The following is a 13,191-nucleotide window of genomic DNA, read 5'->3' as shown; positions in this document are numbered from 1 at the left end:
AAACAGCAACAAACCTTGTCGCTTCAGTTTCCGTCATCATGTGGGCCGATCCGCGTTATTATTATTGTTATAACCTGTGAATACCCCAATGTAACTAGCCTGCGCTGCTGATGCTGTGAGGTGTGCAGGTTCTGGAGTTAATTTTGCTCACTACCCTGAAACCATAATCCAGATAGCACCATTAACGATTCTCTAAAAATCTGTGTTTTGTTTTATTGTTTTCTTTTTGAAACAAAAAATAATAGCAAATGATATTTATCGAATAAAAACCGTATGTCGTCGGACGGGAGACAAAGAATCTATATGTTGACAATATAAACAATAATTAACCGCACAGAACGTTTACGCTCGGCTTAACTGCTAGTGAGTCTTTCTTTAAAACGGTCTAGCATGCATGTGCGAGTCGAAAACGATTACGTTCATTTGCAGAAACTGCTGATATTTCGCCATTCGGCACATGCATGGCGAAAAACGTCCGGGCTGTTTTGATATCTTTATTCACCTAGAGACATCCGGATCGTAAACATCCTCTTGAGTTAAATTTAACAACACATTGATTACATCTTCTGCACGTTGGTCTCCGGTTGTGTGCTAATCTAATCCTTGGGGAATCTGGAACATTTCCCTATCTCCGGTCCCGATTTCTTTCGATCAGTAGTCCATGTGCCTCTCCCCCATGTAGAGGGCCTGCCGAGCCCAGGGCAAACTGAAGCACCAGTTCAGTTTGGTGACCATGGCACAAGATATATATTCAACGTTTAATGCTGAATTATATTAAATCTGGTTATTCCGCTCTTGCTTCTAATGACCTCTTAGCGGTTCATGTGCTTTACAAGTACACAATTCCTGCAGTTGATAACTGGGCAGTTTTAGCTTGCGTCATTACGTGATGCAAGTAAATAAAGTACCCAGAAATTCTGACCAAATTGGGTGCAGTTTTTGAACAGGAACTTGTTCATGCAAACTTTCTTTCTATATCGTAATAATGCCCCACAAGAAACGGTATATCAGGAGAATCTATCTCGGTGGGCTTGTAGTTTTCGGTTATTTAATATAAAAACTGACCAGACTGATTTTTTTTTTTGGTAGTCTTATCTATTCAGAGTCAGCGGAGAACAAACATTAAAAGCACTATTTCTACGCGGGAATTTTATACCATTACAATCAATGGGATCACAGCAGCATTTTACAATACTTCGCAGCCACCCCCCATTAATTGTCGAAAAGGCTCCGTTTCTTTTTTCTTGCCGCTCAAAATTAATCGCTGCGAGCGCAGAATAAACTCTAAAAGCAGGATTTTGCTACGCACTAGAAGACTAGACCAATTCCATCAGTAAGCCATGAGACACAAATTTCAATATTTCAAGAAAGCTGTACTTGAATCGGGGCCCAAAGGGCTACCACAAATGACTCAGCCGCTCACATGCGACCAACAAGCATCATTTCATCGGTTATTCCTAAATGTCTTGCAAGCTAACGTAATTTAAAAAAAATGTCACAGAGTTGTACGCACCCCGTATGTGGCTTCCGGAGCTAGATAATACTTATTGGAATTAGTAGAAGCGAGAAATGGTCAGGCTTTCATGCGGCCAATTTTAGTCTTGGCCAATCAATGTGGCCTACTCTACACACCCCGTCGCTGGTTTTATCATTTATGCTCCATTTTTACCCTCCCGCTGCCCAAACTACGCGGCAGCTAATGCAGCGATGAAAATGCTCTCAGTAACCAGTCATCTAGGACATTAACGTTTTACGTCACTGCCCAGAATGTTCTAGCAAAGAGGTTACAATCTGAGCGATATCTGAGTAATGCTTCTTTAGATGAATTTCCAGTAAAAAGTCCTGAAATAGGGTTGAGTGAGGCTTTTTGATTTTCTTGTTAAAGCTCACCTGAAATTGAACACATTTTTGATAACGCACGTAAGTTGGGACAAAAAGAAGTTGAAAGAGCTCAGTCAAGGCAGCCCCAAAGAGAGAAAGCGAGACACAGATTCAAGGTCAGACGCACTTCTTCTTACTTTCTCCTCTCTCTCTCTCCCTTATGAGGCAGCTAGGCTGTTTGACCACTCCAGACTCTAGGTCAGTCAAGCGTTTTTAATGTTCGCTGTTCTGTTCGTTGTTGCCCTGATCAGCCCGCTACTGTGTGACAATACTGGTGTTTGTTGAAGACTGCTGCGTAGTAAATTTCATGTCCTTGAAACTTGGCTAATAAGGAACCAAGGATGGGGAATCAAAGATAATGAAACGAATATCCTTTGCGAGACAATAATATATTTCATTGAAGGCTGAAAAACGGAGCTAGGGCGCGAATTTTTTTTGTTTTTGTTTTTTCACCTAGACACGTTTTTAAAAGATTGAAATTCTCTTTCGAAGCTGTCTGCTCATACCCTCGTGGTAAACAAGTATGTCTCAAAATCGAAATAAAATATTTAGCAGAATGTTTAAATGAAGAAATCAAAAGAGCAGGAAAGTAGGAGAGGAATAAGTACCAAACGTGAAACCTTTGAGTATACAGACACAAGTTATTATCCTAAAGAGCAAATTATCAGCAAATGGTAAGGCTAGGAAAACTGAGAATGAACAGTAAGTATCCTAGTTCAAGAATCCTCTTTCAATGCCCTTTCCAGACAAATTCGTACACACAGAATGTTTGCGTGGAATTTTTATGTGGACGTCAAGCTAATCAAACGCCACCGTCATAAATTCCAAAAAAAAAAAAAAAAAAAAAAGCCGCAGTAGCTCACCAGCGCCTTCATCTTGCGAATACCTCTGCTCGTCGCTTACCTCACTGCGGGAAATGGCACGTGCGAGAGCCTTATATACGAGAAATTTGACCTTTTCCGGTCCGCAGATCGGTACATCGTCGCGTGTGCACCCGAATGTGAAGTCACGTTCTGGCTCCGGCAGAATATCGCGCAAGGGATTTTTCCGGTGCCGAGTGGCAGGCCGCAAACGGGTCAGGTCTGTCCCTATAAGTTGCTGTCGTTATCTACCACAAATACTGGGCGAGCGGGCAGTTTACAACAAATAATATATTCTGCTCGTGTACGCGAGTCCTAAAATAATTTGCCGCCGCCGTTCTAATTCTAAACATGCTTGCAATTTGGAATCATGCGCTAGATACAAAAGAAGAACGAGCTAAGGGACATTTTCGAAAGGTAGTAAAAAAAGCACTCGGCGCAAAAAGGCGTAAGAAGCGCAGTGACCAAAGGTAGAGGGCAAATGCAAAATGGACAGCCATGCAAACGAACCATAAAAACATACCGTCACACACACACACACGCGCGCACGCACACACACACACACACACAAACACACACACACACACACACACACACACACACACACACACACACACACACACACACACACACACACACACACACACACACACACACACACACACACACACACACACACACACACACACACACACACACACACGCGCGCGCGCGCGCGCACACACAAATACACACACACACACACACGCACACACACACACACGCACGCACACACACACATACACACGCGCGCGCGCACACACACATACACGCACACGCACACACACACACATACACGCACACGCACGCACACACACACATGCACGCACACGCACACACATACACGCACACACACATACATACATACACATACACGCACACGTACACGCACACACACACACACGCACACGCACGCACGCACACAAATCTAGCATTGTTTTCCGGGGCCAAAAACCTAAAGGCGAACTGAGGAAAAACAGAAAATGCATTTTATTGATAGGGCAAGGCGCCCTACCCATAGAGGGGCTAGTTGGGCCGAAAACGGAAAGTTTACATGCGAGTAAAGATAATAAAAAAATCATGTGTCGCCATCAGCGGCGCATTTCCCATGTAGAGCGCCTACAGCGGCACCGCGTTTTAATGCGGACCTCTGAGGCTGCCATACAACTCCATTCATTTCAATATGGTGGTAATCCGTCCTCTTCATTAAGGACATCATGAGTTTGGGTCGACTTGCAGGAAGCTTTTTCAATGCTATTTCATCGACGACAAATGCGTCTTTTCGTGCCGGACACACGTCAACGTATTCAAAAAGAGGCATAGAATCACTTTTTTTACGAAGAAAAATAATTGGAAGGAGTTGTCCCTGTGCCCCGTTATGAAAACGGAAAATTCTAGTCCCTAAGGTTAAATTATGAATTTAAGATGTTAAGCTTTAAACTGCGTTTTGCAAGCCGGCTGAGCCGACAAGAATACTCAACAAGTGAGTTTGCAGTGAAAGGTGCCTTACACAAAATAAATCAGTAGAAAACGGGCACATAATTCTCAAATATGGAACTGAGCGCAGTGGAGTTCGGAGCTGGGAATGAATAGAGAAGTATTAATTCAAGCACATTTAAGGTTCTGTTACGGTCGAGCTAACGCACCACACACTCATGCCCTCCATGAGGTCCATTCGTTTGACAACCGAGACGAAGCAGGCACGGCGACAGAAATAAAACAAAATGGAATGGAATGTCAAACAATAGAGGAAATTATTTGCATACTCAGTGAACGCGAAAATATTGGGGAAGGGGGGGGGGGGAGATGTCGCTTCGTGTTTGTGTAGTATAATACGAGTTGTCACGCTACGCCGAAAAGAAAGAGCAGCAAACCCAGATGCGCCATTGAGTTCAGAACTCTAGCGCGGCACTTCATCTCACTTGTACCACGAAGCCACCATTTACCGCAGCAGTGGATACGTTGTTTTCCTCTGAAATGACAACCCTAGGTTTCATTCTAATAAAGCGCTCAAAATTAATTGAGGTTATGAGATGAAGTTACTGTCATCTAATAACAGCTGTCTACCCTTTGCGCACAACTGGCTCTTTTTTTTTTTTTTTTGCACAATTCATTCCCTCGGTGCATCTAGTAAAAAGCCGGTCTTGTGTTTTCGCTCGGTATCAAAAGCACTTATTCAGCATCAGACCCAGCTATTTTTCGGAGTGTAGAAATCAGTTTAGGAGGCCTGTTCGGTCGCGGCTCTAATCTAAAACACGTGGCGACAAAGGAAAACTTTCACTCCCCACTCAGGCCTCTTTGCAGGATATATATATATATATATATATTTTTTTTTTTTGTTTTCAGTCATGAGAAAGTAATTTGTTTATTTAGCTCAAGGCACCAAGGGAATCTTTTGTTTTTAACGATGGAGACGATTGAAGCTTTTAAATATCTGCGAGGTATGTTTTTGTTTGCTTTGCGTGAGAAGGAAATTCCATTTTAAGTAGTTCAAGGTTCTCAGAGGTTCTTGGTCTTTTTTCTCTTTTTTGTTCGATGGAGGATAAGTACGACTGCAACTTGTGAAGCTCTGTGTATACGCCGCGTTATCAGCGCCAGCTGTGGCCGATACCAGTGTACTGTTAGTTCTACATATAGACTTTCCTGACCGTGAATGGCGCGCAGCGCTTGCGGAATTTTACTTTATGCCTGAATAGCAGACGAAACTCACTACAAATGCACGAAGAAGAGCACGTAAGCTGCGGAATGACCAAATTCGTAAACAAGGAACGAAAGGAAATTGTTAATCACTGTGTGTTTTAGCAGGCTATTTGAGGAGACTCTGGCAAAAAAAAAAAATGTTTTTGTCGAAGTCTGCAAGAATGTTTTGTCCTGAGATATACTGATAACAAAAACAGGACATTTTCTTTTTGACTGCTATAGGGCTGCTGCCTGAAAACGACAAAAGTGCCCTTCTGGTTTTGGTAAAACCTATGGACAGTATATGTACGTAGCTTGGGAAGCTATAATCATGAATGACGGTTTAGCTGATATAAGTTGGTTCCATCTGTGCGCCAATTTAGTGCGGCAAACAAATCTCCCCTTCCGTCCTATGGAGATGAACGGCATATCCGCGAGACACTTTTGCCCTTAGCTGAGCAGGAAATCACCGCTCTTAGACCTCAAAAAGAATTCTTTTCATGGCGTAAAGGCAGCAGTGTCGGAAAAAGAGGATAGAATGCAGTATATGCGGATAAGGTTAAACCAAAGGCAAGTAAAATCTATCGCTCTCGCGTTTGGCGATTCGACGTAAATTCGTGCGCGTCGCAGTCTGCCCAGGTTCTTACTGACACACAGACACACATACACACACGCACGCACGCACGCACACACACGCACACACACATTGGAGTTTCATATCTTACTGCTGTAAGCTACCCGTAATGCTGCAAGAATGGATCAAAACTGAAACGCTAGTTTCATCGTCTTCTACAGCTCGCTGTGTGGACATTATCACTATGTTTCTTACACATGCTTATTAGCATGCGGTCGTAAGCTAACGCAATCTGCAAAATACCACCCTACATAGGTATAAAGTCTCGCTAAACCAAGCTTTGCGAACGTGCCCGCGAGACCGTAGGAGTTGAGTTTCTGACCCAGTCAGTATCCAAGTCTCCCGGTGGGTTCGACCGCCATCTCACTCACCACCTCAGAATAGCTGCCTAGGTTTGCGTCCGCCATTTCACGTGTGGTCGAGACGTCACGCAACCCACCGACTAATAAGTGCATCTTTTATGTCACCTGCACCTGTGGGCCAGCTATCATGTGCTTCGCACAATGTTCTCTGTGACATGTTCCCTTAACGTTCATGTAATAAAAATAGCTCGTCCTATGGGGACAGATTTTCGAGGCCAGCTTCGTAATCTTAAAACCACCTTCCAATTTTCCCAAGTGGAAAGAACTTCATTGCGTGAGAGTTGTCCCCCAAGTGGTGCTTCGCGCAAAACCATGGGGAGCTATACGCAGAGCTATGAAAGATAACTGATCAATTTTACGATAACCGGCAGCAGTGAAAACAAACGCCACACGTGCATTTCACCACTGAAGTTTACGCTACGTCCAGGAAGGCTGAACAACATGGGAGAGAATGCACCTCCAATGAACGGACAAACTTTTTCAGCGAAGGAGGCCGAATCCCCAGTTTGCACACTGCGACCTCCATCAGTGCGCCCTGTCTCTTACCGGAAGCGATACGGAAAAGGGAACAAGATTGTCATGCGCGCAAGTCAGAGCGTGCGAACCGGGAAAATGTCTCCTACCGGCGCAGTGTTTGGGGACCGCTATCTGCCCTATAGAGCACCGCAGTGTCGACCGTAGCGGTTCCTTGCGGACCCACATCAATATGCACAAGACGCATTCGGGCACACCATGGCAAGAACAGTTGGGTACAGCGTTTGACTGCACGCCTTTCCCTGAAAGCGACTGCACAGGTAGTGCCCCCTTTCCTGCTTCGTTTTGTAGGCAAAGCAAGCGTTGTTTTCTTAGCCAAACTTGCCTTATCAAGAGCGGAGCACTTTCAACACCAGCTACTGGCGGCACCGAAACGGGACGAAGAAACACCTTAGCTGCGATGTCTGCGGTGAAGATACGAACAGTGTCACAGTGTGTGTTGTTTTGTTATTGAACCGGGAACACGTTTTCGGTGAAGTAGCCGATCCGGCCAGAGTATAAAAGGGATCACTTTGCTCAAACGCCACATCACTTCGGCCACTGCAGTCTGAGGATCCACAATGAACGTCCTGGTAAGCAAACGGTACTTCTTAGGAAGGACAATGTGAGGGCCTCCGCCCTCGTTGGTTTCACCCGTCCTTTCGAGCACACGGCTTTTAGGAGGGGCGTTAGAGCTTGAAAAAGAACATATAGAAAAGGGCCCTTTCTGTCTGTTCTTTCTGCGTGTTGTTTCCGCAATCAACGTTTAATCAAAATATTTCATAAAAAAGCGCATCGATCTAAGCTGAATATTTCATCCTGTGTGACGTAAGAACTGTGGTCGAATATATCGCCAGAATGAGCTATGTATGCCTCTCAAATAAGGCCCTAAATTCAATGGCGGGCCTCATTTGGCGGGTTAGTTTTCATTGCGTCGTAGATAATTTGTGTTTAATGCAATGTCTCGTTAGCGTGAGAGGGCATTACCCACGGACTAACCGAGGAGCGTTCGATGCCATCGACCGATATTATTGCCTGGAGGGACTGCTTTGGGGGCATTTGCTGCTTCGTTCTTGACTTGTATCAGACTGTAGTCCAGCTTATCTTCCTTAGTGCCATAGAATTCCCCTACCTGGGGGTTTGTACTCCATCGACCTTTACATATATGCTTACATTGCTTCTTTCGTGCAGACAATTGTTGCATTTTTCGTTGGCCTCGTCACCACGGCCTTTGCTGGAGGACTGGCGGGTTATGGCGGCCTCGGCTACGGCGGTTTGGGCTACGGCGGCTTGGGCTATGGGGGCTTGGGATATGGCGGGCTAGGCTACGGAGGACTCGGCTATGGAGGACTTGGAGTCGGTGGTGTAGGCGTGGGCAGCAGTGTCGCTCTCCTTCACGGAGGCCCGCCTTTCGCAAAGGCTGTTGCGGGACCATCCTTCCTCGTCAGAAGCGTGCATCACGTGAACAAGATCCACGGCGGTGGAGCCCTCCTGGCTCACAGTGGGCTGGGTGCCGGCGGCTACGGCGGACTAGGCTACGGCGGTCTCGGCTACGGAGGCCTTGGGTACGGAGGACTTGGATACTACGGCTATAAAGGATAAGCAGCAAGTGCTTCAATGGCAGCTTTGTCAGTGAGTGACAAAATGTGCGGGTAGTTTTCGTTTGCGTGCCAAAAATGATGTATAGTACTGAATACTATGTAGCTCTGTGAAATAAAGCGCAGTCGTTGAAAATGTTTCTTTATTAAGTTTCGAAAATTCCTTCCTTGGGAAGGTTTTTTTTTTTTTTCTACCTACTGCAACCGCTTTAACAAGAATGAAAATTAATCATTGTAGGCACAGTGACCCACTGACAAGTCATGGCCTTACAAGGCGAGACAAGCTCCTTTTAGTAAACGATGTTCTTTTGAGAAACAGTTCATGGTGACCGACGTCACCATTTTAAAAGAATCTTCGAAAAATGTGTCATTAGTTTTCACGTCCACTTTCAAACTGCACACATTATGTCTGCTCGCACAGTAAGAATGAGCAAGACTGGCCGCTTTGAATGAAAATATTTGAAGATGTTTGTCCCCAGGCCAATTTAACTGCGATATTTGCACAGGACCAGCACACTGTTCGCATTCCAAATGAAGGAATAAGGACTAAATAAAACTCAGCGTGAGAACTGCAGTATTGGCAAACCTGTGCCCGGTAATTATAAGCAGTGCCTGTGTTCTCCTTTCCGGCAGTCCTCATTTTCCTTAGCACGAACCTACTATGTTATGAAAAAAAAAATAAAAAAAGGGGGAGGGGAGACGGGATTTTTTTCACGGAAAGCGAAACCCGCAACAGTTCAGACTGTGACAGTTTCAAACTACCCTCATTTATCCTATTCCGAAGAGCGAAAAAAAAAAGGCTTCAAATTTTGAATTTCCGTATTTTCTAGACAGCCCCTTCAGCTTATAAACATTATCTCTAGTTTATCGGGTACTTGTCAGGTGTATGTGGACAATGTAGGTCGAAATCTGCTGAAGTTACTTAGTCTCAGCAGAGCTGCTCGCATTGTGCAGTATGCGCGATAAAAATGTAAATCAGCTTTACGTTTAATTAATGCTACGACGATCAAAATAATTCTCTAGAACTATGTTCTACCGCAGGGTTCAGTCACGAAAGTCCTCTTAAAATATTGCCCGGCAGAGCGCCAGGAAACGTTTAATTTGATACAGGTCTTTCCTCTCTGTTGTTCAGCAGTTTGCTTCGCAGTGCCCGACGCACATTTTAACGAAGTCCTGAAGCAGTCGTTGTGACCCAAATAATGCAGTTGTTTTTTAATCACTCCCTGCTTCATATATTCGGTTGCCTGAAGATTCAATCTCTTGCAACATCGAGAGTTAAATATTAATTTTTGGCCGATTTCAGGACGGTAGCGGCGAAGCGAGCGCGTTCAAGGCTGCCTCTTCAGCGGGGGGAAAAAATGCACCAGAAATCCTATACAGCGAGTCGTTGAGTACATTCCCGACACCGCAGTCGTAATGTTTCTGTATCACCCAGCTTTCTAGCAGCGCCAAAAGTACGGGTATGCGGAAAACTTTACTCGGGGCAATTACTAACCCCGGTGAAAACGAGCGTTTGCTCAGCTAAGGTCTCTTGCTTTTCTCCAAATCCCGAATGAAGCTAAGCGCTCCATGAGCAAGGAGGACGATAAGAGAAGTGAGGCAAGGCAATGGCAGCATTGCATGAGCATAGGTGGTATTACGTATCTGTCCTGATCTCTACGCAGTTGGGACAGGGAGCTCCTTCAGGCCATCCGACGTTTCAGAGTATTAGTGGGGTGAGGAGAGTGTTGTTTCATAGGATGTGTGCTTGTCCCATATTGAGGGACGGGCGCAGATAGGGAAGAGTGTGCGGTTTCCTATGGTGTCATTGCTGGGCACGACTATTTTTTTTTTTATACCGGATGTTTTTACCGTTTACAGATTGTTACCTTTTACCTTGCTAGAGATGCGTCGGTGCGGCCTGTGCAGATGAATTGTAGAGCAAGGCGGTCGTTATGTGCGGGGTAGAGCTCAGTGGTGAACGAATAATTAGCAACATTATTTGATCAACTTTCTCACTTTTGATTTTTGGGGCCGATATTATATTACAAAATTGAGGCCGTCAGCATAGAAGCAGAGTGTAGATTAAAATATTCTTTATCGGCAATGCAGATCTAAATATTTAACGTCAAAAATACGCAATTTCTAGCTCGTAAAATTGGCTTCCCGCATTGCGTATTCTTAAAATCGCGTTGCGGTGCATTTCTAACACAGGAAATGCGCGGAAACCATTTGTCTATTTTATGCCTTAAAAGCAGCTCACGTATTTTTCCCGACAACACTACTCCGAGAGACGCCGTGTTAAGAATTTACATTGTCGGAAGCAAATTTGGCGCACCAGAAACTGCGTATTTTTGGCATTAAATGTATCGAAATACAAAGGTAATAAAAAAATTTCAAAGGCTGGGCCCAGCTCCTACGTGTACAGCCTTCAGTTTATAACATAACGTTGGTCATTGATATCGAAAGTAAAAAAAAAAAAATATATTATTACTCAGTTTCAGCTAATTAATCGTTTGAAGTTGAGATCTATCACGTACATAATATCCGTCTTGCTGTACTATCCACATGTGCAAACCGTACCGACGTATTTCTCGCGGGGTGTAAAGTAACGATCTGTAAACAGTTAAAAAAACAAAAGCCGGTATAGTGTGTTGCGGCGTTTTCTGCTGACTTCGAATTTGGCAACGGGATCACGGGCGGCAATTTCTTTATTTCGCGGACAATTCCAGAAACGAAGTCCCTCTCCTCTATCTTCTCATGACCGGGTATCTAGCTCAGGAGGATTGTAGTGTTGTAACTGCTGTTATAGGAATTCTATTATGATGCAAGGAAGTTAATCAGCAGTCTGCCGTAACTCCTGCTTGACTCCGTTGCGTTCGATGTTAGTTGTCAATCGAGTGGGTCTTTTTGCCGTGTAGATTTGTTAATATGGGCTTACGTCGTTTCATTTTATTCCTTTTGGCTTGATGAATTCGTATAGCAGCTCTTTTTTTTTCTGTGTCTGCTGCGCTGTTCATGTTTTCCTTTCTTTTTATTTTTTTTTCTATATGCCTGAATACGAATTACAACTATAGTTAGTATTTTTCTCTCAAACTCATATGTTCTTGTTTGTGTTTCTGCTTGAATATGTGGCTTATTTTTAATTTTTGATCGATTGTCTGTCCTCCCTCCCACACCCATACATGTGATACCCTCAGTCGTGAAGGCATTTGGGGCATTATGCATAAATAAATAAGCATGCGCTGCAATTGGGGTCCCAGTAGCCCACGTCAACTGCATATGCTGAGGCGGTCATTTTTTCAGTGAGCAGTGACCAAGTATAGCACTGTATATAAATACTTGCTGTAGAGCTGGTTGGTTCACGCTATACATTGGAACGGCGAAAGCAACACGAACACAGGAAAGAAGAGGGAAATAAAGAGGCTTTCTTTCTGTCCCACTTTTTTTCATGCGTGCGTGTCCTTATCGCAGTTCTAATGTGCAGGTTTAACATATATAATTACTTGGGTCCATAGCACCGTTATGTTAGGAACAATTGTTCAACCATGCGTGTGCGAAGTCAGGGGAAAATGCCGCAACACACTTTAACGGGTTTTGTTTTTTTTAACAGTTTACAGATCGTTATTTTAAACCTGCGAGAGATACGTTGGTGCAGTTTACACAGGTGAGTAGTACAGCAAGACGGGCATTATGGATGGGATAGACATAAACATCAAACGATTAATTAATTTAAATTAACTAATCAACTTGTTTTGGCTTTTATACTGAGGGCCAACATTATATTAGAAATTGAAGACTTCCAACGTAGAACCTGAGTCCAATTTTAATCTTTACTGCAAAAGCATATACTACGTCAGGTCTAACCGCTCGTCGCTGTGTGCCGTGTCCGTGTTGTCCGTGTCCGTGTCAGAAGTAGAAGTGACCGCTCGGTCAGCCGCAGCTAATGTTTTCGCTCCATATTCGGTCTGCTTCTGTTTGCTGCGTGGTGCGGCTTTCGAAGCTGCAAATGAAAGGCGCCGCACGGACGCCTGGATCGGACGCCTGGCGGGGTTAGCTTCGTCTATGCAATAATCGCCTGGTGACGTCATGACCTGTCGTGACGGTACATCGCGCGACCCTTGTCGAACACAAGCAGCATTTCATTGAACGCATCAAAGTTCACCGGTGTTCTATAATTCATTTACAGGAAAGGAAAGGCGCAGTATCTGTCACTCGCGGAATCCTGCTATCATCCTAACGGTAGACAAGCGGAATTATGAAGAGCGTTTCACGATCTGGGGCGTGGCACGAAAGGAATCTCAGATCAAAATATGAAAAACGACACACAAGAGAATGTACATGAATGAATGTCATATCAGCTAGTGTTAGACTAGCCTCGTCGCTTTAAAACTCCCGCAGCTTCGTGTTATGTCATGTGCCAAAACCAGGCAATAAAGAAGAAAAAAATCCGGGGCGTGGCACAGTGGTAACGCACTCGGCTGCTGATCCAACGGATGGAGCTTCGATTGCCGGTGGAGACAAGGTTTGTTATTTTTTTTAACTCTCGCTCTCGAAACGCGGGCAAATTTTCTAATGATGGTATGCGGCATTAAATGCTTTTGCATTAAACATTTTTTAAGGCGATAGACTTTCTGGGCTCGTGG

General features: G+C 44.4%; 1 protein-coding gene across 1 annotated transcript; it reads left to right on the top strand.

Annotated features, from left to right (window-relative positions):
* The first annotated feature begins 7,433 nt into the window (after nt 1–7,433).
* On the top strand, nt 7,434–8,684 carry LOC146202303 (uncharacterized). The gene is made up of 2 exons (XM_084588072.1): nt 7,434–7,561; nt 8,160–8,684. Exons 1-2 carry the CDS (start codon nt 7,550–7,552, stop codon nt 8,568–8,570), a joined length of 423 nt encoding a protein of 140 aa, XP_084444198.1. The 5' UTR covers nt 7,434–7,549; the 3' UTR covers nt 8,571–8,684.
* Nucleotides 8,685–13,191: the final 4,507 nt, after the last annotated feature.

This window comes from Amblyomma maculatum, chromosome 1, assembly GCF_055883805.1.
Source record: "Amblyomma maculatum isolate TAMU_Amacu chromosome 1, ASM5588380v1, whole genome shotgun sequence".
NCBI lineage: Eukaryota > Metazoa > Arthropoda > Arachnida > Ixodida > Ixodidae > Amblyomma > Amblyomma maculatum.
The sequence above is the reverse complement of the archived record's forward strand: the minus strand, read 5'-3'. Positions and strand labels throughout refer to the sequence as shown.